This window comes from Salmo trutta, chromosome 4 (assembly GCF_901001165.1).
Source record: "Salmo trutta chromosome 4, fSalTru1.1, whole genome shotgun sequence".
In the NCBI taxonomy this organism is placed as follows: domain Eukaryota; kingdom Metazoa; phylum Chordata; class Actinopteri; order Salmoniformes; family Salmonidae; genus Salmo; species Salmo trutta.
The window spans coordinates 26,115,083-26,137,695 of record NC_042960.1 but is presented as its reverse complement, the minus strand read 5'-3'; the positions used below and the strand labels follow the sequence as shown (position 1 = coordinate 26,137,695).

Here is a 22,613-nt window from a genome sequence, read left to right as displayed (position 1 = left end):
CGGAGAGTGTGTGGAACCCGGAAGCACTGTTCGACATGTTCCTGCACGGCATCTCAGAGGAGGTTAAAGACGAGCTTGCGACTCAGGAGTTACCCACAGATTTTGACTCCCTCATCGCGTTGACGATCTGTGTCAATGGGCGATTGCGGGAACAACAGATGGAGAGAGAATTCGATTACGCTCGCACGTCTAGGGATTCCACTTCGCCTCCCAGTAATCCCGGAAGTCCCTGACTGTCCCGTGGCCGAGAGCATCCGAGATTTCCCAACCGTCCTCGAGAGTCACCAAGGCACTGTTTCCCGAGCCCATGCAACTAGGCAGGGCTGGGCTGTCGCCAGCGGAATAGCAACACCAGATCAGCACAAGGAGCTGTCTGTATTGTGGGATTTTTTGATCATTTTGTGTCCTCGTGCCCGGTAAAAGACCAGGCTCACCGGTAGGAGCGAGTACTCTGGTCGACCATATGGGGAACTTTTCTGCTTCCCTTACTCACACCCTTTTTTGTGTCATTTTGCTGTGGGGAAACCAGTCCAAATCTCTCTGGGTCCTCATTAACTCTGCGGCCGATGAGCTTTTTGGACGCCACAATGGCTTCCGAGCTGAACATCCCCTCCCGTGGATGTTAGAACATTGGATGGGTGCTCTATAGGTCGGGTCACGCATAACACCACTCCCATCAACCTACGGGTGTCAGGGAATCACAGCGAGACCATTCAGTTCCTGCTCATCAAGTCCTCCCAGTCCCTGTGGTTTTGGGATTCTCCTGGCTCCAGCGGCACAACCCACTCATCAACTGGTCTATGGGTGCCATCATGGGCTGAAGTCCGTTCTGCCACGCCCATTGTCTGAAGTCGGTGCAACCTGTTCCGGGATGTCTTCCTGGGTCCTCGGAGGTGGTTCCGGACCTCTCCGCCATTCCCGCGGAGTACCAGGACTTCCGGAAGGTGTTCAGCAAGTCCCGGGCCACTTCCCTTCCGCGGCACCGCCCCCATGATTGCGGGATTGACCTTCTCCCTTGCACCACACCGCCCTGGGGGTGTCTGTACTCTCTGTCCGGACCTGAAACCAAGGCTATAGATGACTACATTGGGGACTCCCTAGCTACTGGATTTATCCGTTCCTCTTCCTCTCCCGCTGGCGCAGGGTTCTTCTTCGTGGAGAAGAAGCACAAGACCCTGCACCCATGCATTGACTACCGAGGACTCAATAACATCACAGTTAAGAACCGTTATCCGCTACCACTCATTTCCTCAGCCTTTGAGCCACTCCAGGGGGCCACTGTGTTCTCCAAGCTGGGTCTACGTAGCGCCTACCACCTGGTGCGGATATTACATTTACATTTTAGTCATTTAGCAGACGCTCTTATCCAGAGCGACTTACAGTAGTGAATGCATACATTTCATACATTACATTTAATTACATGCATTTTTTATTTTTTTTGTATGAGAGGGGGACAAGTGGAAAACCACCTTCAACACGGCCAATGTCCTCTACGAATATCTGGTCATGCCCTTTGGCCTCACCAACGCCCCTGCCGTGTTCCAGGCTCTGGTGAATGACGTTCTCTGCGACATACTGAACCGGTTCGTTTTGGTCAACATTGATGACATCCACGTCTTCTCCCGCCCCCCTTCCACCCCAAGAACACGTGCTTTATGTCCGGCAGTTTCTCCAGCGCCTTCTGGAGAACCAGTTGTTCGTTAAGGTGGAGAAGTAGCGAGTTCCATCGCTCCACCATTCCCTTTCTGGGCTACATCTTGATGCTCCCAGCAGAGATGATGCATCTCAAGAAGGTTAAAGCCATGGTGGATTGGCCTCGGCCTACGTCCAGGGTGCAGCTGCAACAATTCCTGGGGCTCGCCACCTTTTATCGCCGCTTTAACCGGGGTTACAGCACCCTGGCCTACCCCATCTGCCCCCAACTCTACCAAGGTTCCGTTCACGTGGTCCACAGCCGCGGACCGGGTGTTCCGGGGACCTTAAACACCGCTTCACCATGGCTCCGATCCTGGTTCATCTGGACACTTCCCGTCAGTTTGTGGTGGAAGCCGATGCTTTGGATGTTGGAGTGGTGGGCCGGGCACCTGCAGGCTGACCTTGGTCGTCAGTTGAACAATGTTTCCTCCAACACATTGGTGCAGCTGGCTTCTGGGTTAAGTGGGTGCGTGTTAAGAAGGGCCGTTGTCGTGGAAATATTGAATCAAATATTTCTCAGATACCGGAGCTTGTGAATTCAAATAGAGTTTATTACAAAAAGTAACAAAGCCGAGCAATTCCATGGAAGACCTACATTTTCTAATCGTAAATTATTTTAACATGAGGCTCAGGGCAGGCAGTCAGGCCCACGGAAGCGATGGTGTTCCTGTCCTTTTAAGGTCGCAGCTGTATCAGTCTGTTTTCTTCAATACAATTACTTTATTCTCGCTATGCTCTAGTTATTGTTAAGTATGTATAATTTCTTGTTTTTTTTGCCCTTTTTTGTATTTTCTTTCCCTTATCATTATGGAGTTTATCCACCCAGCCACATTTAAACTGTGTTAAAACAAAAAGATTTACCTGATTTGATATAAAGCATTAGAAGCTTGATAAAATGGAACCTCGAATCCCACGGCAGCATTTGGTTCGATATGAACAGAAGGGTCCAGGAGGTTCAGCACACGCTGGCTAACGCATACTTTACAGGTTTCATGTGCTGGGCTGGGACTCATAAACTGGGAATTAAGACAGCCAGAGAACGGGATTCCATGCTGCTATACAAGTGCCCCCCCACTAGGGTGGACGATTGCCTTTTAGTTTGTCTAAAACCGATACGTGTGGTCAGGGATGCTAAGACTGAAAGTGGAATCAACGTGCAGGATTCTGTCATTTTTGAGGGGATAAAAAAACTAGTGCTTGTTTTCTGAATGAACTGGCGAGTCCCTTTTCACTAGGTCCTGGCTTCCCTGTGGCTTAGTTGGTAGAGCGTGGTGTTTGCAACGCCAGCATATTGTGTGCAACGCCAGGGTTGTGGGTTCAATACCCACGGGGGGCCAGTACAAAAAAAATGTATGCAATGTATGCATTCACTACTGTAAGTTGCTCTGGATAAGAGCATCTGCTAAATGACTAAAATGTAAAATGTAAATGTAAAATGCTCAGCTATTTTGTGAATGAATTCCTGAAAGGCAAAGCTATCAGAGGTCTGTAGCTCAACTATGCTCTCTGTGTGACAGAAGACCGAAAGAAAGGCAATCACTGAGCCTCACCGCATAAACACTTCCCCACTATGCAACCACTTCCTCTCTCCCCCTTTTCTCTCACTCCATTTTGTTTCTCTCCTCACTCACTCCCTTTCGTGCTCTCTCTCCCCTTCTAGCTCACTTCCTCTCCTTTGCTCTCACTTATTACAATTAGGCACTCTTCCCGTCTTTTATTGCCGAATGTTGTCTTTCATCCTGGATGAGTGAGAGACTGAGACTATTTCATGGTCTTGTTAATGACGCTGTTAACACCAATTGCTAAATATTGTCCTGCCACAATTCATCAATAATTTATTCGGAACAGGTTTGATTTTTGTGTCTTTTCGCATGCGGAAAATAAGCTGTTGACGATGGAATGTGTTATCTGGGGCATTACCACTAACCAGGTTTCCATCCAACCTTTTTATGCCAGTAAAGTACATGTCAAATAAAAAAATGTAATAGCAGGCCTGATGGAAACAGAACATTTTTCGTTAAACTTTCCAAATATCGACAAAACACAATACGCTAGACAAGGTGAGATCTTTTTGTGTCGGTAAAATGAATTATGCAAGAAATGCCGGTAGAAATGCTTTTATGCACAAATATTGATATAATAACCATCATATCGAAGTAAACTTTCTGTATGTTATTTGCGATGTTGTGCAACCCAGTGCCCATTTAAATATGACCCTGTCATGTTCTTCCACCATCCCCACACTCGGTTTGTGTGTTTTGACATTTCTATTGATCTTGAATATGACTCTCTTAAATAATTATGAATAGATCCACCATTGAGCACAAAAACAACACTTGTTACAGAATATCTTACATAGATGCTTGGCTGCCATTTGACAAATAAAAATATAGATTTTTTGTCCATAATAATAATCTCATCATGTAGGGCAGGCTATACGTGTTAGCGCTATTGGCTAGAGTGCATGTGCCAATACCAGAGTGGGCACACTCACTATATAATGCAAAGAAAAATTGTGAGAAAACCATCAGTAGAGTTGAAAATGCGATGGAAACCCATTTTATTTGGTAGGCCCACATTTAACCTCAAAAGTTATTTTATGTGCACTACATCATCACACTGTCATCCTGATCTGTTTTACCTGTCTTTGTGATTGTCTCCACCCCCCTCCAGGTGTCGCCCATCTTCCTCATTATCCCCTGTGTATTTATACCTGTGTTCTGTTGGCAGTTTGTCTTGTTTGTTAAGTCAACCAGCGTTTTGTCTCAGCTTCTGCTTTTTCCAGTCTCTTTTCTCGCCCTCCTGGTTTTGACCCTTGCCTGTTCTGACTCTGAGCCTGCCTGCCGCCCGGTACCGTTGCCCCACCTCTGGTTTACTGACCCCTGCCTGCCTTGACCTGTCTATTGCCTGCCCCTGTTGGAATATTAAACTATTGTTTATTCTACGTGGTCTGCATCTGGGTCTTACCTTCATACCTGATAGTACGAACTGGCCATGACTGATACAGCAAACCCGGACCAGCTGCGCAACGCCATCCCCTCCCAAGGAGCTGCCATTGGTAGGCACGAGGAATTGTTTCGTGGGCTGATGGAGGGGGTCCAAATGTTGGCTGTGCGCCATGACCGGGTGTTGGATATGCAATTCCACGGGTCGTCTGGGGGGCAGCCTGCCACAGTGGTAACCCCACCGCCCCTTAGCAACTCGGCGGTTATCAGTGCTGCCCATCCAGCCACTCCATCTTCCCGGGAGCCCCGGTTACCTCCTCCAGAATGCTTTAATGGAAAGCCAAGCACCTGTCGGGCGTTTTTAGCTCAGTGTGCCCTTATTTTTGAGCCTCAGCCCTCCTCCTTCCCCTCTGATTGCTCCAAAATAGCTTACCTGCGCACGCTGATGTCTGGAAAGGCTCTCACCTGGGCTACCGCCGTATTGGAACAGCAGCTGGCCATATGCGCAAGCCTGGAGGGGATCGTGGGAGAGGTGAGGAAGGTCTTTCATGCCCTGTTCTCCGGGAGAGAAGCTGCCAGAAAGCTGCCACTGTGGCTGACTATGCGGTGGGTTTCCGTACACTGGCAGCGGAGAGTGTGTGGAACCCGGAAGCACTGTTCGACATGTTCATGCACGGCATCTCAGAGGAGGTTAAAGACGAGCTTGCGACTCAGGAGTTACCCACAGATTTTGACTCCCTCATCGCGTTGACGATCTGTGTCAATGGGCGATTGCGGGAACAACAGATGGAGAGAGAATTCGATTACGCTCGCACGTCTAGGGATTCCACTTCGCCTCCCAGTAATCCCGGAAGTCCCTGACTGTCCCGTGGCCGAGAGCATCCGAGATTTCCCAACCGTCCTCGAGAGTTACCAAGGCACTGTTTCCCGAGCCCATGCAACTAGGCAGGGCTGGGCTGTCGCCAGCGGAATAGCAACACCAGATCAGCACAAGGAGCTGTCTGTATTGTGGGATTTTTTGATCATTTTGTGTCCTCGTGCCCGGTAAAAGACCAGGCTCACCGGTAGGAGCGAGTACTCTGGTCGACCATATGGGGAACTTTTCTGCTTCCCTTACTCACACCCTTTTTCGTGTCATTCTGCTGTGGGGAAACCAGTCCAAATCTCTCTGGGTCCTCATTAACTCTGCGGTCGATGAGCTTTTTGGACGCCACAATGGCTTCCGAGCTGAACATCCCCTCCCGTGGATGTTAGAACATTGGATGGGTGCTCTATAGGTCGGGTCACGCATAACACCACTCCCATCAACCTACGGGTGTCAGGGAATCACAGCGAGACCATTCAGTTCCTGCTCATCAAGTCCTCCCAGTCCCTGTGGTTTTGGGATTCTCCTGGCTCCAGCGGCACAACCCACTCATCAACTGGTCTATGGGTGCCATCATGGGCTGAAGTCCGTTCTGCCACGCCCATTGTCTGAAGTCGGTGCAACCTGTTCCGGGATGTCTTCCTGGGTCCTCGGAGGTGGTTCCGGACCTCTCCGCCATTCCCGCGGAGTACCAGGACTTCCGGAAGGTGTTCAGCAAGTCCCGGGCCACTTCCCTTCCGCGGCACCGCCCCCATGATTGCGGGATTGACCTTCTCCCTTGCACCACACCGCCCTGGGGGTGTCTGTACTCTCTGTCCGGACCTGAAACCAAGGCTATAGATGACTACATTGGGGACTCCCTAGCTACTGGATTTATCCGTTCCTCTTCCTCTCCCGCTGGCGCAGGGTTCTTCTTCGTGGAGAAGAAGCACAAGACCCTGCACCCATGCATTGACTACCGAGGACTCAATAACATCACAGTTAAGAACCGTTATCCGCTACCACTCATTTCCTCAGCCTTTGAGCCACTCCAGGGGGCCACTGTGTTCTCCAAGCTGGGTCTACGTAGCGCCTACCACCTGGTGCGGATATTACATTTACATTTTAGTCATTTAGCAGACGCTCTTATCCAGAGCGACTTACAGTAGTGAATGCATACATTTCATACATTACATTTAATTACATGCATTTTTTTTTTTTGTTGTATGAGAGGGGGACAAGTGGAAAACCACCTTCAACACGGCCAATGTCCTCTACGAATATCTGGTCATGCCCTTTGGCCTCACCAACGCCCCTGCCGTGTTCCAGGCTCTGGTGAATGACGTTCTCTGCGACATACTGAACCGGTTCGTTTTAGTCAACATTGATGACATCCACGTCTTCTCCCGCCCCCCTTCCACCCCAAGAACACGTGCTTTATGTCCGGCAGTTTCTCCAGCGCCTTCTGGAGAACCAGTTGTTCGTTAAGGTGGAGAAGTAGCGAGTTCCATCGCTCCACCATTCCCTTTCTGGGCTACATCTTGATGCTCCCAGCAGAGATGATGCATCTCAAGAAGGTTAAAGCCATGGTGGATTGGCCTCGGCCTACGTCCAGGGTGCAGCTGCAACAATTCCTGGGGCTCGCCACCTTTTATCGCTGCTTTAACCGGGGTTACAGCACCCTGGCCTACCCCATCTGCCCCCAACTCTACCAAGGTTCCGTTCACGTGGTCCACAGCCGCGGACCGGGTGTTCCGGGGACCTTAAACACCGCTTCACCATGGCTCCGATCCTGGTTCATCTGGACACTTCCCGTCAGTTTGTGGTGGAAGCCGATGCTTTGGATGTTGGAGTGGTGGGCCGGGCACCTGCAGGCTGACCTTGGTCGTCAGTTGAACAATGTTTCCTCCAACACATTGGTGCAGCTGGCTTCTGGGTTAAGTGGGTGCGTGTTAAGAAGGGCCGTTGTCGTGGAAATATTGAATCAAATATTTCTCAGATACCGGAGCTTGTGAATTCAAATAGAGTTTATTACAAAAAGTAACAAAGCCGAGCAATTCCATGGAAGACCTACATTTTCTTGCCCCAGACCTCAGGCCTTATAGGTTTCCACCTTCAGATAACACACATGGTCACTCTCCTCTATGTAGATGATTAACACCCCTTGGCCTCTCGCCACCATTATCTTTCTGTCTCAATTCTTGCTTGTTTACAGATTATATTGGTGGCATATCCATAGCAATGATACAAAATATAAGACGAACATAATGCAGCCTGTAATGGCACAGACATACATATACAATACAACTACATGCCCTAAAGCCAGTCACAGGACCAGGCAATGACTTCCCTCAGGCCTACATACATACATAATGCAATTGCATGTTTCAATGCTAGTCACAGGACCAGGTAATGACTTCCCTCAGGCCTTTAACAGCACAGGCATACATTTTCTGCTTGCGTTCAGTTTTTACATGTCTAGTGATTAAATCCATGTTGATTCTGCTTACTACTTCTGGGAGAACAGTCTAGATACTGGAAAATCACCCATGGTCATGAATTTTCTCCTACACGGTTTGGCGGGTCATGTTTCGGGGGACGCATGACTCAAACTTCACCTGCCGAGCCTGTTGGAGAGTTGCAGCGATGAGACAAGATCGAAATTGGGGAGAAAAAGGGGGTAACAAAATAAAATAAAAAATAATAATCCCCTAAATAAATGTCAAACTATATTGCTGTTCATTGTCTATATATAGGCTACTCGTTCAAGAGCTAGAGACAGGGAGAAGAGATGGGACAGTGGAGTTGTCAGCGGAGATGCGTGAATTGCACAGGAAGGGAAAGAAACGTCATGATGGTCAGCATATGTGTGAGGAATGACATAAGGTGGCAGTTTTGTGTTTCCACCTTTATTAAATTGGTTGTAACTGAATGAAACGTAGCCTTTCCTTTCATGATTCATCCTATAGGATGAGTAGCCTATCCTAATATTTTCAGTAGCATTCTATTTTTCCATAGTATATCATTTTTCTCTCATTACTGTATCCTCTCTAGCCGCTTTGAACAACATATTGCCACTTAATTGTTTTACTGGATTGATGGCCTGCATCTGATGGTCAGTCTGAGGGGAGGGAGGGAGCAGCGGTAAGACTGCCTCTCATGCACCGTTTACATCATGACATATTTCATTACGCCATACGCAATCTTCACGGAGTCTTACCCTCTACTGACCGAACAAGTGTAGTGTTTGTAACGCAAGATGGAGGACAGCCTGTCTCTTGTCAGATTTATTTTGGGAGGTTGCAAAATATGACCTTTTCATTCAAGACAGGATACATATATTGTTTCAGGTGATGTTAACGTTTTGTTTAGTTACTTTTTCCTCAACTTGTTTCTCTAAGGCAATAGTCATATAATAGACTTAACAGCCTTTGTTTATTATTTAACCTTATTAAAATAGTACTCACTTACAGCAATGGGTAATTGTTTACAAGTTGCTAGCTATCCCATAAAGTTATTGCCAAAAACCAGAGATTTTCATCTTCTTTCATTTGGTAACTTCCTGTTTTTTGACAGACACTTGCTGGACTAAAGACGACACAAAGTTAGAAAAATGTCAAAGTATACGCCGTCCGTCTCGCAATGGAGCCTTCAAACCGCAAGGGTGCGTTGCGTTTCCACTCCGTTGTGGACGTCCCAATTGAAATGCATGACATCAGACGCAACGTAACTGAGTGCTTATTGGTAATGTAAACCTTATGGGTAATGTGAAAAAGGCTTCACCCGACTCACCATCCCTCCGCCCTACCTCCCTCCGCTTAGAAAAGGGGACACAGTCTTCCAGTTGACGGCAAAACTCAAGTCGCACTGCATTATTTCTGCCTCATGCTCCAATACATGTTGTTAGTCTGAATATGACTAGAGAAAGTGAAATATTCCTCGATTTATTAAAAAAGACAAGCCGCTAATAAGAACAACACAAGCTTATCGGAACACTTTGATTTACTCATTAATTGCAGCTGCAGTGCTGGTTGTAGCATGAGTGGAAGTATTAAGAATGCGCATTTTATGGCTTACAAAAGTGTTAAACGAAGTGTTGACAGTGCTGAATAACTTACTTATTAAAACAGCAGCTCTTTGCTGTATTCGTTGAGTGTCTCTAGTCATCGTTTTAAACATTTTTAAAACTTACAGAATTGGCTTTGCTGTGCATGAGGCTTCTTTTTACAGTCTATGGCCCGAGGAAACATTGCAGACACGGTGATCTGAGACATCTGATTGGCCAACGGAAGGCCGAGAGGTGCGCTTGATTTGCTCTCTGGGCTTTCCGGGTAGGCAGAGTTCTACCTAAAAGACACATGAAATGGTTAAAAATGTAAACACTTTGCCTTCCCGGTGCTAGGGTTGCTGAAATCAAGTGCACTTACCGCCAACAGCAAAAAAACAAATGAAAAAATAGGAACGCAAGGCTTTATCGTCTTTTTTTTACAGAAATGTTTGGTGATTGACTAGGAAGGCTGCGAATGACAGATTGGTTACCACAGTGATATAGAGGTGACAGGAGAAAGTGTTCGTATTCTGGGGACGTTGTTCACCTCTTGAGTAATGCAGTGGGGCTGTAAGAACAATCAGTTCCTCAAGGGGTTTTGGCATCTTTTGAGGAATGTCTCAAACTTGACAACACTGATTTTGATCACACAGACTACCGTTATTTCATTCCTTTGCTAGGATGAAATGTCCTTATCGGCTAGCTTGTTGTGTGGTGACACCATGTGTTATGAGTGTGTGACAGTGGGCCATAACCAGTGTCTGTGTGTGTCTTTCTCTCTGCAGGTTGAACTGTACCCCGTGTGCGGGGCTGTGTCCTAAGATGTGTACAGGGCTGAAGACAGTGGACTCTGTGACAGCAGCGCAGGCTCTGAGAGGATGCACCGTGCTCAACGGCAGCCTGATCATCAAGATCCGTGGAGGGAGTGAGTACAGTATACACCTACCACTTCAATACCTCCTCATCTACCCCTTCCAACCACCCTCACCTACCTAGTATATTATAGTCACTTAACAGACTCTCTTAGTGATTTTTCTTCAGGTGGTCAAAATGCTTTACATTGAAAGTCATTGAAACTCACAGACCCACTACCAATGTGAACTGACTGTCTGTTTCCCCTCTCTCCATCAGACAACATAGCAGCAGAGCTGGAGGCTAACCTGGGTCAGCTGGAGGAGATAACAGGCTACCTGACCATCAAGAGAGCCTATGCCCTTGTCTCTCTCTCCTTCCTCCGCAAGCTACACATCATCCGAGGAGAGACCCTGACCCAAGATGGGTAGGTCTTGGGTAGCACTATATAGGGAAAAGGGTACCATTTCAGATTTGGGGTTGAAACATTGTCCAAATTAACATAGTACTTGGGAGCATAGACCAGTGTGCAGATTATATATATTTTTTTTAATTCCTACTGCCATATCAGATTTTCCTTAGGTCTTACAGACTGACTAGTTTGTTCATTTTCTCAACCTCTCTCTATATGTACCTTCTCAGGAACTACTCTTTCTACGCGCTTGACAACCAGAACCTGCGTCAGCTGTGGGACTGGAACAAACACAACCTGACCATCCTTCAGGGGCGCATGTTCTTCCTTCACAACTCCAAGCTGTGCATGTCTGAGATCCGCAAGATGGAGGAGGTGACGGGCACCAAGGGGAGAGACATCAAGAATGAAATCGCCGGCAGGACCAATGGAGACCAGGCCTCCTGTAAGACCAGACAACACTTTAGACAAAAAATATAATACTATTAATATGTAGTAGATGCTAATAATAATATATGTAGTAGACGCTAATCAAAGGTTACTTACAGTTAACATTTACTATTAAGTATTTAGTGGTCCTTTGTGGCTCAGTTGGTAGAGCATGGCACTTGCAACGCCAGGATTGTGAGTTCGATTCCCACTGGGGCCAACCATACTAAAATGTATGCACGCATGACTATAAGTTGCTTTGGATAAAAGCTGTCAGTAGTCATATCTGTATTTACAGTGTAGCGCTGATATGTGTTCTTGACCTCTTCCACAATATTGCTATTCTCTCACCTCCCTGATTCGCCCTGATCACTCCTCCTTTGATTGATGTCTGTGTCTCTGTTCTTGGTCTCCAGGTGAGAACCAGGTCCTGAAGTTCACCACGGTGCGAACGCAGTCAGACAAGATCCTCATCAAGTGGGAACCCTTCTGGCCGCCTGACTTCAGAGACCTTCTAGGCTTCATGGTCCTCTACAAAGAGGCGTAAGTAGGAAGCAATACATTAATACATAAATACCTAGAGGTGTACTGTACTGAAAGTAAATTAGTACCCTTGTCTGAGCCAGAATGGCCCATAGGGAAGGAACCAATCATCTGTTTCTGCAAGGTGAGGCAGCTTGATGGACACCCCTGGATCAGACGCTAGTCTATGGTAGAAAAACATGAATACATATAAATTAATATAAATTAAGAAGAAACACAATTACATTCAGAAGAGGTAGAAGTACTGTGTGATGGACATGCCGGTAAGCAGCATTGTAGACAGACATAGTGTCATTATTTACGCTCCCAACACAGTATATACTTCTTAGCTGTATCACAGAACAGGTGTCTTTTTCTGAATAAAACATGCTGTTTTAGAAGCATCGATCAGCATGTGGTGTACAGTATGAGTAATGGCTATTGTCTTCTCTTTGCATTACTCTTCAGAAAGCTTATACCACACTCCATGTGAATAGGTGCCCTGATTGCATTTCTTTGCTGTAGAACTGAATATGTGAATATTAAATTAGTCTCTCGCTCGTCTCCTACAGCACAAGAATGTGATGGCTCTTTCTGTAGCTCTAGCATTGAATGTTTCTTCTTTACTTAACTTCTTGCGGATCATTGGGACGCTAGCGTCCCATCTGGCCAACATCCGGTGAAATTGCAGAGCGCGAAATTCAAATGAAATTACTATAAATATTTAACTTTCATGAAATCACAAGTGCAATACATCAAAATAAAGCTTAATTTGTTGTTAATCCAGCCGCCGTATCAGATTTCAAAAAGGATTTACGGCGAAAGCAAACCATGCGATTATCTGAGGACAGCGCCCAGCACACAAATGCAAAACAAATCATTTTCAACCAAACAAAAGTCAGACATAGCGATGTAATATATGTCTTACCTTTGAAGATCTTCTGTTGGCACCCAAAGGTCCCAGTTACATTACAAATGGTCCTTTTGATCGATAAAGTCCTTCTTTATATCCATAAAAACTCAGTTTAGCTGGCGCGCTTCAGTCAATAATCCACTCGGTTTCCCTCCTTCAAAATGCATACATAATAAATCCCAAACGTTACCAATAAACTTATCCAAACAAATCAATCAGCATTTATAATCAATCCTTAGGTACCCTAATACGCAAATAAACGATACAATTTAAGACGGAGAATTGTTATTGTCTTTACCGGAGATAAACAAAAAGAACACGCTTTCTCGGCCATGCGCTTGGAAACACTACAGCCAAAATGGGAGCCACTTACAAAAACTACAACTTCTCCCTCATTTTTCCAAAAGCCAGCCTGAAACTCTTTCTAAAGACTGTTGACATCTGGTGGAAGCCCTAGGAACTGCAATCGGGGACGATTTCGCACTATTATAAGTGCCAGCCATTGAAATCAGTGGTATGGTATGAATTCTTCGCCCCCTATCCCAAAGAAGTTAAGGAGGGGCTAGTAGTGGGGCATTTTGTTAGCGGCTGTATCGACTATGAATGGTAGCTGCCACTGTGCTACTTTTGGATGTGCATAATTAGGCCACTCTCCTGTCATCGTTTTGAATCCAAGTCTCTTCCCAAGAACTTAGTAATGTGTGTGTGTCCCACCCGTCCAGACGCTAAAAGAATGTGACGTAGTTTGACTTGGCTTACAGTATATGTCTACTATTGATTATGATTGTGTGTGTGTGTCTCTCCGTCCCCTTCCTTCTCCAGGCCCTATAAGAATGTGACAGAGTTTGATGGCCAGGATGCGTGTGGCTCTAACAGCTGGGTGATAGCTGACATAGACCCTCCACCCCGGGCCTCGGAGGGGAAGGAGCAGGGAGAGCCTGGCTACCTCATCCATACTATGAAACCCTATACCCAGTACGCCATCATGGTCAAGACCCAGCTCTCCGCCTCAGATGAAAACCAGGTCCTCGGGGCCAAGAGTGAGATCATCTACGTCCGCACCAATGCCACCAGTGAGTCACGAACAATCCTCCGTCCTTACAACATTCTAATCTACTACATCTCAAATCTTGTTGTGGCCCAACAAATACACAAAACAGTGTCTCTAGCTAGCAAGCTTTAACTTGAGTAGTTTGTATTTTGCTGTAACCAAAGACTAAAGAAACTAGCGGCGATCCACCAATAGGTCCCAACCCGCTAGTATGACGACAAACCCTACTTTAACCATGTGTTTTAGAGCCGTCGGTGCCGCTGGACCCCATCTCATCATCCAACTCGTCCTCTCAGATCATCCTGAAGTGGAAGCCCCCCACGGACGCCAATGGCAACATCACTCACTACCTGGTGTTCTGTCAGCAGCAGCCCGAGGACAGCGACCTCTACAAGTTTGACTACTGTCAAAAAGGTGAGACACAGAGGATTGTTATTATTCAGATGTTTACTTCATATTATAGTTACGAAAAGGTTGATCAATCAGATCAAATGATCTCATAGTCTGTTGACCATTGAGAAAGGGGTTTCAGGGTCCACTATTTTGCGTGTGGGATTCAGTTGGGATGTGACGTTTGGGATTCTAACCATCTCTCTCTCTCTGTCTGTGTGCAGGAATGAAGCTACCGTCGCGGGCGCCCACCCATCTGGACACTGACGAGGAGCAAAAGTGGAACCAGACAGACGAGTCTGGGCCAGGGAACCGCTGCTGTGCCTGCCCCAAAACAGACACCCAGCTCAAGAAGGAGGCTGAGGAGTCAGAGTACCGCAAGACCTTCGAAAACTACATCCACAACGAAGTGTTTGAAGTCAGGTATGATGGCACAGTGTTACCGCTGCACTCATTTTGCTGTGGCGCTGTGCCACGGCAAAATCATTGCCGCCACAAAACAAATATGGAACGTGAACAAATATTTCTGCTGAGTCTCACTTTGAAGATGCTATAACAGCCCACATTTACTTTTCCTCTGCAAACAAAACAAGTAATTAATAGAAAAATCTGTTAAACTATTCTACTACGGTGTTATCTATTTAGCTAATGGGCTTGTTGTTGCGGGTTCTTTGTGAGAAAAATATTCCTCTCTTGGGGGCATTTCAAGTTACGAATACCATAGGGTGGGAACATGCATTTTGACAAGCAGTCAATGCACAACAATTCTTGCAATCGCGAAAACAGCGGTTTTAATGGTGTTATGTTCTGACAGAGTGAAAAAAACATTAACTTCTGGTGTAGCAAGAATTTCAATTACAACCCAACAATGGCCTTTGTTAAAACTTCTTATGGCTCAAATCCTGTTAACGGGATCGATTTGACAACATCCGGTGAAATGGCAGAGCGCCAAATTAAAAAAACATTATTACAAATATTGAACTTTCATACATTCACAAGTGCAATACACCAAATTAAAGCTGAACTTCTTGTTAATCTAGCCACAGTGTCAGATCAAACAACACAGACAATCATATTTCATCCCGCCAGGCGCGACACAAAACTCAGAAATAACGATATAATTCATGCCTTACCTTTGACGAGCTTCTTCTGTTGGCACTCCAATATGTCCCATAAACATCACAAATGGTCCTTTTGTTCGAATTAATTCCGTCGTTATGTATCCAAAATGTCCATTTATGTGGCGCGTTTGATCCAGAAAAACACTGGTTCTAACTCGTGCAACATGACTACAAACTATCTCAAGTTACCTGTAATCCTTGTCCAAACATTTCAAACAACTTTCCAAATACAACTTTAGGTATTTTTTTACGTAAATAATCGATAAAATTTAAGACGGGATAAACTGTGCTCAATACCGGAGGAAAACAAAGTGGAGCATGCTTTTCAGGTCATGCGCCTCTATCAAACAGTACACTTCCCTCGAGCCTCATTCTGAACAGGGCTACTTCTTCATTACACAAAGGAAAAACATCAACCAATTTCTAAAGACTGTTGACATCCAGTGGAAGTGATAGGAACTGCAAGCAACTGCCTTAGAATTATGGATTCTCAATGAAAAGCAATTGAAAAGAGTGACCTAAAAAGAAAAAAAACCTGGATGGTTTGTCCTTGGGGTTTCACCTGCCAAATAAGTTCTGTTATACTCACAGACATAATTTAAACAGTTTTAGAAACCTTAGTGTTTTCTATCCAAATCTACCAATTATATGCATATCCTAGGTTCTGGGCCTGAGTAGCAGGCAGTATACTTTGGGCACACTTTTCATCCGGACGTGAAAATAGCGCCCTCAAGCCATAAGAAGTTAAAAAGAAGGGATCCCAGCTTTCCATTCCTACTTTATTTATTTCTCAACTCCTAAATATGTGCACACTGCACCATTTTAAACCCAGAATTTTTAGCAGCGGCATGGTGAAACACGTTACCGCTCCGCAATTAGCAGTGAGTGCATAGGGGAGAGTGGGGCTAAATGTAACACCATTCGATTTTAGGGTACCTTGGTGTACACTACCTCAAAATAATTTCTGGGGATTGACTTAAAACATTGATGAGACAGATACTATTTTTAGTTGAGGAAGAGACGTGGCAACCAGGGGAGTAAAAATTGTGATGAAGTTTCTGTGAGAAGTACAGGCAGGGAGTGTTTTACCCCAGTCGGCAGTTACCCTAACAGGTAGGCCTACATTATTATTCACTGTTTATGCAAGTTTTCTGGGACATAAAATGCATCAATAGGATAATAACTAGTTAAAAGATCACATTTGGGATCTGGCTAATGATTAAACCCAATAGGGTAAATGCAAATAGGTAACCCCATTCTTCAGCCTATTTATTTGCGCTTTGCTGCATCAGTTGGGCTACAGGTGATAATGTTTATAATATGGACCATGCATAGCCCAATATGTTAAATAATTGTAACAAATAATTTTACCAATGTGTTATTGGGCTTGTTTCTGGAGTTGGAAATTATATTTTAAATGGTGTCAGCATATTTTTATTTTAACTCATTTTGGAATAGAATGTCCTTTTAAAAAGTCACCAGGACTGAGCTTCTCAGACCCCCCCCCCCCTTCAAACCCCTCCACACACACTGCTACAAACACTGGATAGCATAACTACAGTTGAAGTCGGAAGTTTACATACACTTAGGTTGAAGTCATTAAAACTCGTTTGTAAGACTCCTGAACAGCTAATTAAATGCCCACCCCACACCCCCTCTTTTAAACTGCTGCTACTCTCTGTTTATTATCTATCCATAGTCACTTGAATTCTACCTACATGTACATATTACCTCTACTAACCTGTGCCCCCGCATATTGACTCTGTATGTATATAGCCTCGCTACTGTTATTTTACTGGTGCTCTTTAATTATTTTTTACTTATCTATTTTTTACTTAACACTTATTTTTCTTATAACTGCATTGTTGGTTAAGGGCTTGTAAGTAAGCATTTCACTGTAAGGTCTTCACCTGTTGTATTCTGTGCATTTGATTTATTGTGGAGTAAGTACAATTTTGTTGATCCATCTTCAGTTTTCTCTTATCACAGACCTTAAACTCTGTAACTGTTTTAATGTCAATATTGGCCTCATTGTGAAATCTCTGAGCGGTTTCCTTCCTCCCCTGCAACTGAGTTAGGAAGGACACCTGTATCTTTGTAGTGACTGGGTGTATTGATACACCATCCAAAGTGTAATTAATAACTTCACCATGCTTAAAGGGATAATTATTGTCTACTTTTTGTTTTTGTTTTTACCAATCTACCAATAGGTGCCCTTCTTTGCGAGGCATTGGGGAAAAAAAGTAAAGATAAATGCCAAAAGAATCACAAAATAGCAAAGTCGAGTCAGAGCACGCAAAGACGGCAGACATACAGTACGGTGCCATCTCTTCTTCCCTCTTCTTCCCTGTCTTCCCTGTGGCTCAGTTGGTAGAGCATGGTGTTTGCAACGCTAGCATGGTGTGTGCAACGCCAGGGTTGTGGGTTTAATTTCCACGGGGGGCCAGTACAAAAAAAAATGTATGAAATGTATCCATTCACTACTGTAAGTCGCTCTGGATAAGAGCGTCTGCTAAATGACTAAAATGTAAATGTAAATGTCAACCACTCCACAAATTTCATGTTAACTGACTTGCCAAAACTAAAGTTTGAGCATGACGCAAGTAATTTTTCAAAAAAAAAAAAGACAGAATATTTCACTTTCATAATTCACTGTATCACAATTCCAGTGGGTCAGAGTTTACATACACTAAGTTGACTGTGCCTTTAAACAGCTTGGAAAATTCCAGGAAATGATGTTATGGCATTAGAAGCTCCTGATAGGCTAATTGACATAATTTGAGTCAATTGGAGGTGTACCTGTGGATGTATTTCAAGGCCTACCTTCATACTCAGTGCCTCTTTGCTTGACATAATGGGAAAATCAAAAGAAATCAGCCAAGACCTCAGAAATAAAGTTGTAGATCTCCAAGTCTGGTTCATCCTTGGGAGCAATTTCCAAATGCCTGAAGGTACCACGTTCATCTGTACAAATAATAGTACGCAAGTATAAACACCATGGGACCACGCAGCCGTCATACCACTCAGGAAGGAGACGCGTTCTGTCTCCTAGAGATGAACGTACTTTGGTGCGAAAAGTGCAAATCAATCCCAGAACAGCAGCAAAGGACCTTGTGAAGATGCTGGAGGAAACTGGTACAAAAGTATCTATATCTACAGTAAAACAAGTCCTATATCGACATAGCCTGAAAGGCCGCTCAGCAAGGAAGAAGCCGCTGCTCCAAAACCACCATTTAAAAAAAAAAAAGCCAGACTACGGTTTGTAACTGCACATGGGGACAAAGATTGTACTTTTTGGAGAAATGTCCTCTGGTCTGATGAAACAAAAATAGAACTGTTTGGCCATAATGACCATCGTTATGTTTGGAGGAAAAAGGGGTAGGCTTGCAAGCCGAAGAACACAATCCCAACCGTGAAGCACGGGGTGGCATCATCATGTTGTGGGGGTGCTTTGCTGCAGGAGGGACTGGTGCGCTTCACAAAATAGATGGCATTATGAGAAGGAAAATTACGTGGATATATTGAAGCAACATCTCAAGACATTAGTCAGGAAGTTAAAGCCAAGGTATTGGAGTGGCCATCACAAAGCCCTGACCTCAATCCAATAGAACATTTGTGGGCAGAACTGAAAAAGCGTGTGCGAGCAAGGAGGCCTACAAACCTGACTCGGTTACATCAGCTCTGCCAGGAGGAATGGGCCAACATTCACCCAAGCTTGTGGAAGGCTACTCAAAACGTTTGACCCATTTAAAGGCAATGCTAACAAATACTAATTGAGTGTATGTAAACTTCTGACCCCCTGGGAATGTGATGAAGAAATAAAAGCTTAAATATATCATTATCTCGACTATTATTCTGACATTTCACATTCTTAAAATAAAGTGGTGATCCTAACTGACCTAAGACAGGGAGTTCAAATGTATTTGGCTAAGGTGTACGCAAACTTCCAACTTCAACTGTACCTTAATGACAAAGTGTTTGAGATCAGGCATGATGGCATAACTAAAGTACCTTCATAATTAAGTATTTGAGATCAGGTGTGATTATAGCAGAATTACCTCCACAACAAAGTGTTTGAGATCAGGTATGAGAACAGTAGTTCCATCACAGTGAGATGTTGGAGTAAAGAAACAACAGTTAGCTATATACCTCAGAAATTTCCCCAGAACTCAGGGAACCCTGAAAGAAATTGAGGGCTTCCCCATACACTCCTAAGAAGTCAATTAAATGAACATGAGGGGAGTGTATGATGGAGTCTGATGACTGGTAGTCCCTGAACACAGCTGATCTCTCATTCTTCCATAACAACACCTTCTGTAAGCAACGCCTCCGATGATAGGTAAGCCAATGGCGAGCAAGCGCTGGTATTAATGTCCAGGCCAATAAAAGGTGTCATGGTCCACATCCAAATTGATGTCGCATAAATGTACACAGACGTTTTGGCTTTGAACCTACACACTGAGGAAGGCGGCAATCAATCATGTATTTATAAAGCCCTTTTTACATCAGTAGATGTCACAAAGTGCTATACAGAAACCCAGCCTAAAACCCCAAACAGCAAGCAATGCAGATGTAGAAGCATGATGGCTAGGAAAAACTCGCTAGAAAGTCACAGAACCTAAGAAGAAACCTAGAGGTACCAGGCTATGAGGGGTGGTCAGTCCACTTCTGGCTGTGCCGGGTGGAGATTATAAGAGTGCATGGCTATTTCAGGCCAGATTGTTCTTCAAGATGTTCAACCGTTCGTAGATGACCAGCAGGGTCAAATGATAGGTACAAATATTTTTCATTCAAATCAGCATTTGTAGGGAACACAGGGAAGCAACCGATGAGCAGCAGGTGCTTCTAATCAGGGTTCCCTCATCTGCCAGTCAGGGATGTGTCTTCACTAGTCTACTGATTGGCAGATCCTGATTAGAAGCATCGGTTGCTCACCTGTGCTCCCTACAAATTCTGTTTTGAAGGAAAAATATTTGTACCTACATACTGAAGAAGGCTGCAAAGCCAAGATGTCTGTGTACACTGTCCTTGATGCAGTGAAAATTATGAAACAATCTAAAAACGAAGTAAGCTTTAATTTGTCTGAATTCACGGGTTTGACACACCAGCCAAGCTTCTGAGAGAGCGCGATGGTCCCCTTTTAAAAAGTTAGTCCCCATTTGATTAGTTAATGCCTAGGCCCCCTCACCTTGTCAGTCAATCAGAGCACAACAGCCAGCAGCTCTGCGTCAGAGGTGTTATGCATAATTTGAAGCACTAATTCATGGGGGGTATTTCACGCCTAGCAGTGTTATCTAGCCTTGGCGGAAAACTCTGGGAAAATGGAAATGTCTCTCTCTCCGTGTGACAAATTAAATGCCTGTTCAACCCAAGCGTGATAATTAGTGAAGGCCATTCCCCTTTTATTGCGATTCCAGGAACATGTGAGAAGAGATACTCTGTGTAGCGTAATGTTTTGACAGCACCAAAGGCTCTTTGGCAGGTGGAATAGCAAGCAGAGCTGGCTTTCAGATGCACCGTTGACTGACATGAGAGGCCCCTGGGCTCACACACACATAAACAGACACACACACACTGTGACATACACACACCGTCACATTTTAACCATAGGAAGGCATTTGTATAATAGTTGCTGAGGCGAGGCATGGGAAATCACCAAGCGAGTATCTGAGTCGGTCTCTTCCGCGTTGCCGCGGTTTCAAACGACCGTGTCCGGCCTTGGCTGTTCTGATTTAGCTCCCCGTTCATAAGCGGATAGATGTTATGAACCAATTAGTCTGTGTGTTTCTGTATGGATGAGGGTAATTATGCCTACTGCTAGACTGGCCGGGCTAACTGTAGTATAGTAGCTGGTTAGGGTGTCTGGGCCCTGACCTGAGAGTGGCCCTGTAGCTGTTATTCACATGGTCACAGGAACACTGTGCTCCTTCCATCACAGCACAGACTCACAGGCAGGGGCCCTGCTCTCCCTTTGTTTGTCCCCGGATTATACTGTGTGTGTGTGTGTGTGTGTGTGTGTGTGTGTGTGTGTGTGTGTGTGTGTGTGTGTGTGTGTGTGTGTGTGTGTGTGCACGCTAGCGTGCCATCCGGCTAGCCCCGACCCTTTGTGTGTGTGAGAGACAGCCTAGTGAGCAAGGAGTTCAGAAACACAACAATAGCAGCCTAATGCACATGGAATTCAGACACACAACAGTGACAGCCTAGTGAACATAGAGGTCGACCGATCGGCATGGCCGATTCGTTTTCAGAACAATCGGTAATCGGCCTTTTTGGGCACCGATTATGGCTGATTACATTGCAATCCATGAGGAAACTGCGTGGAAGGCTGACTACCTGTTACGCGAGTGCAGTGTCAAAAGGACATTGTGGCTGCAATGAGCCAAGTAAGTTGCTAGCTAGCATTAAACTTATCTTATAAACTATCAATCTTGACATAATCACTAGTTAACTACACATGGTTGATGATATTACTAGTTTATCTAGCTTGTCCTGCGTTGCATATAATCGATGCAGTGCCTGTTAATTTATCATCGAGTCACAGCCTTATTCAACTTCTCCAAATGGGTGATGATTTTTTTTAAAAAGCACATTTGTTGCACAAATGTACCTAACCATGAACATCAATGCCTTTCTTAAAATATACTTCTGTGTATTTTTTTATTTTTTTTAAACCTGCATATTTAGTTAAAATAAATGCATGTTAGCAGGCAATATTAACTAGGAAATTGTGTTGCGAACTGTGTTTCTTCCTAACAAAGACCATATTTAATTTGCCAGAATTTTACATAATTATGACATAACATTGAAGGTTGTGCAATGTAACAGCAATATTTAGACTTAGGGATGCCACCCGTTCGACAAAATATGGAATGGTTCCGTATTTCACTGAAAGAATAAACTTTTTGTTTTCGAAGTTATAGTTTCCGGATTTGACCATATTAATGACCAAAGGCTCGTATTTCTGTGTTTATTATAATTAAGTCTATTATTTGATAGAGCAGTCTGACTGAGCGGTGGTAGGCAACAGCAGGCTTGTAAGCATTCATTCAAACAGCACTTTACTGCGTTTGCGAGCAGCTCTTAGCAATGCTTGACACAGCGCTGTTTATGACTTCAAGCCTATCAACTCCCGAGATTAGGCTGGCAATACTAAAGTGCCTATAAGAACATCCAATAGTCAAAGGTATTCGAAATACAAACGGTATAGAGAGAAATAGCCGACGCGTCATAATTCCTATAACTACAACCTAAAACTTCTTAACTGGGAATATTGAACCACCAGCTTTCATATGTTCTGAGCAAGGAACTTAAGCGTTAGCTTTTTTACATTCTTCTCCATCACTGTGTTTTTGTATTATTTAAACCAAATTGAACATGTTTCATTATTTATT

General features: G+C 44.6%; 1 protein-coding gene across 1 annotated transcript in view; it reads left to right on the top strand.

Annotated features, from left to right (window-relative positions):
* Positions 1-22,613, top strand: part of LOC115192162 (insulin receptor-like) — a 132,779-nt gene that overhangs the window by 99,293 nt on the left and 10,873 nt on the right. The window contains exons 4-10 of the mRNA XM_029750363.1: positions 10,318-10,457; positions 10,664-10,811; positions 11,027-11,241; positions 11,642-11,768; positions 13,483-13,733; positions 13,958-14,125; positions 14,326-14,524. Of these exons, the coding sequence (XP_029606223.1) occupies positions 10,318-10,457; positions 10,664-10,811; positions 11,027-11,241; positions 11,642-11,768; positions 13,483-13,733; positions 13,958-14,125; positions 14,326-14,524 (1,248 nt within the window). The remainder of the gene's footprint in view (positions 1-10,317; positions 10,458-10,663; positions 10,812-11,026; positions 11,242-11,641; positions 11,769-13,482; positions 13,734-13,957; positions 14,126-14,325; positions 14,525-22,613) is intronic.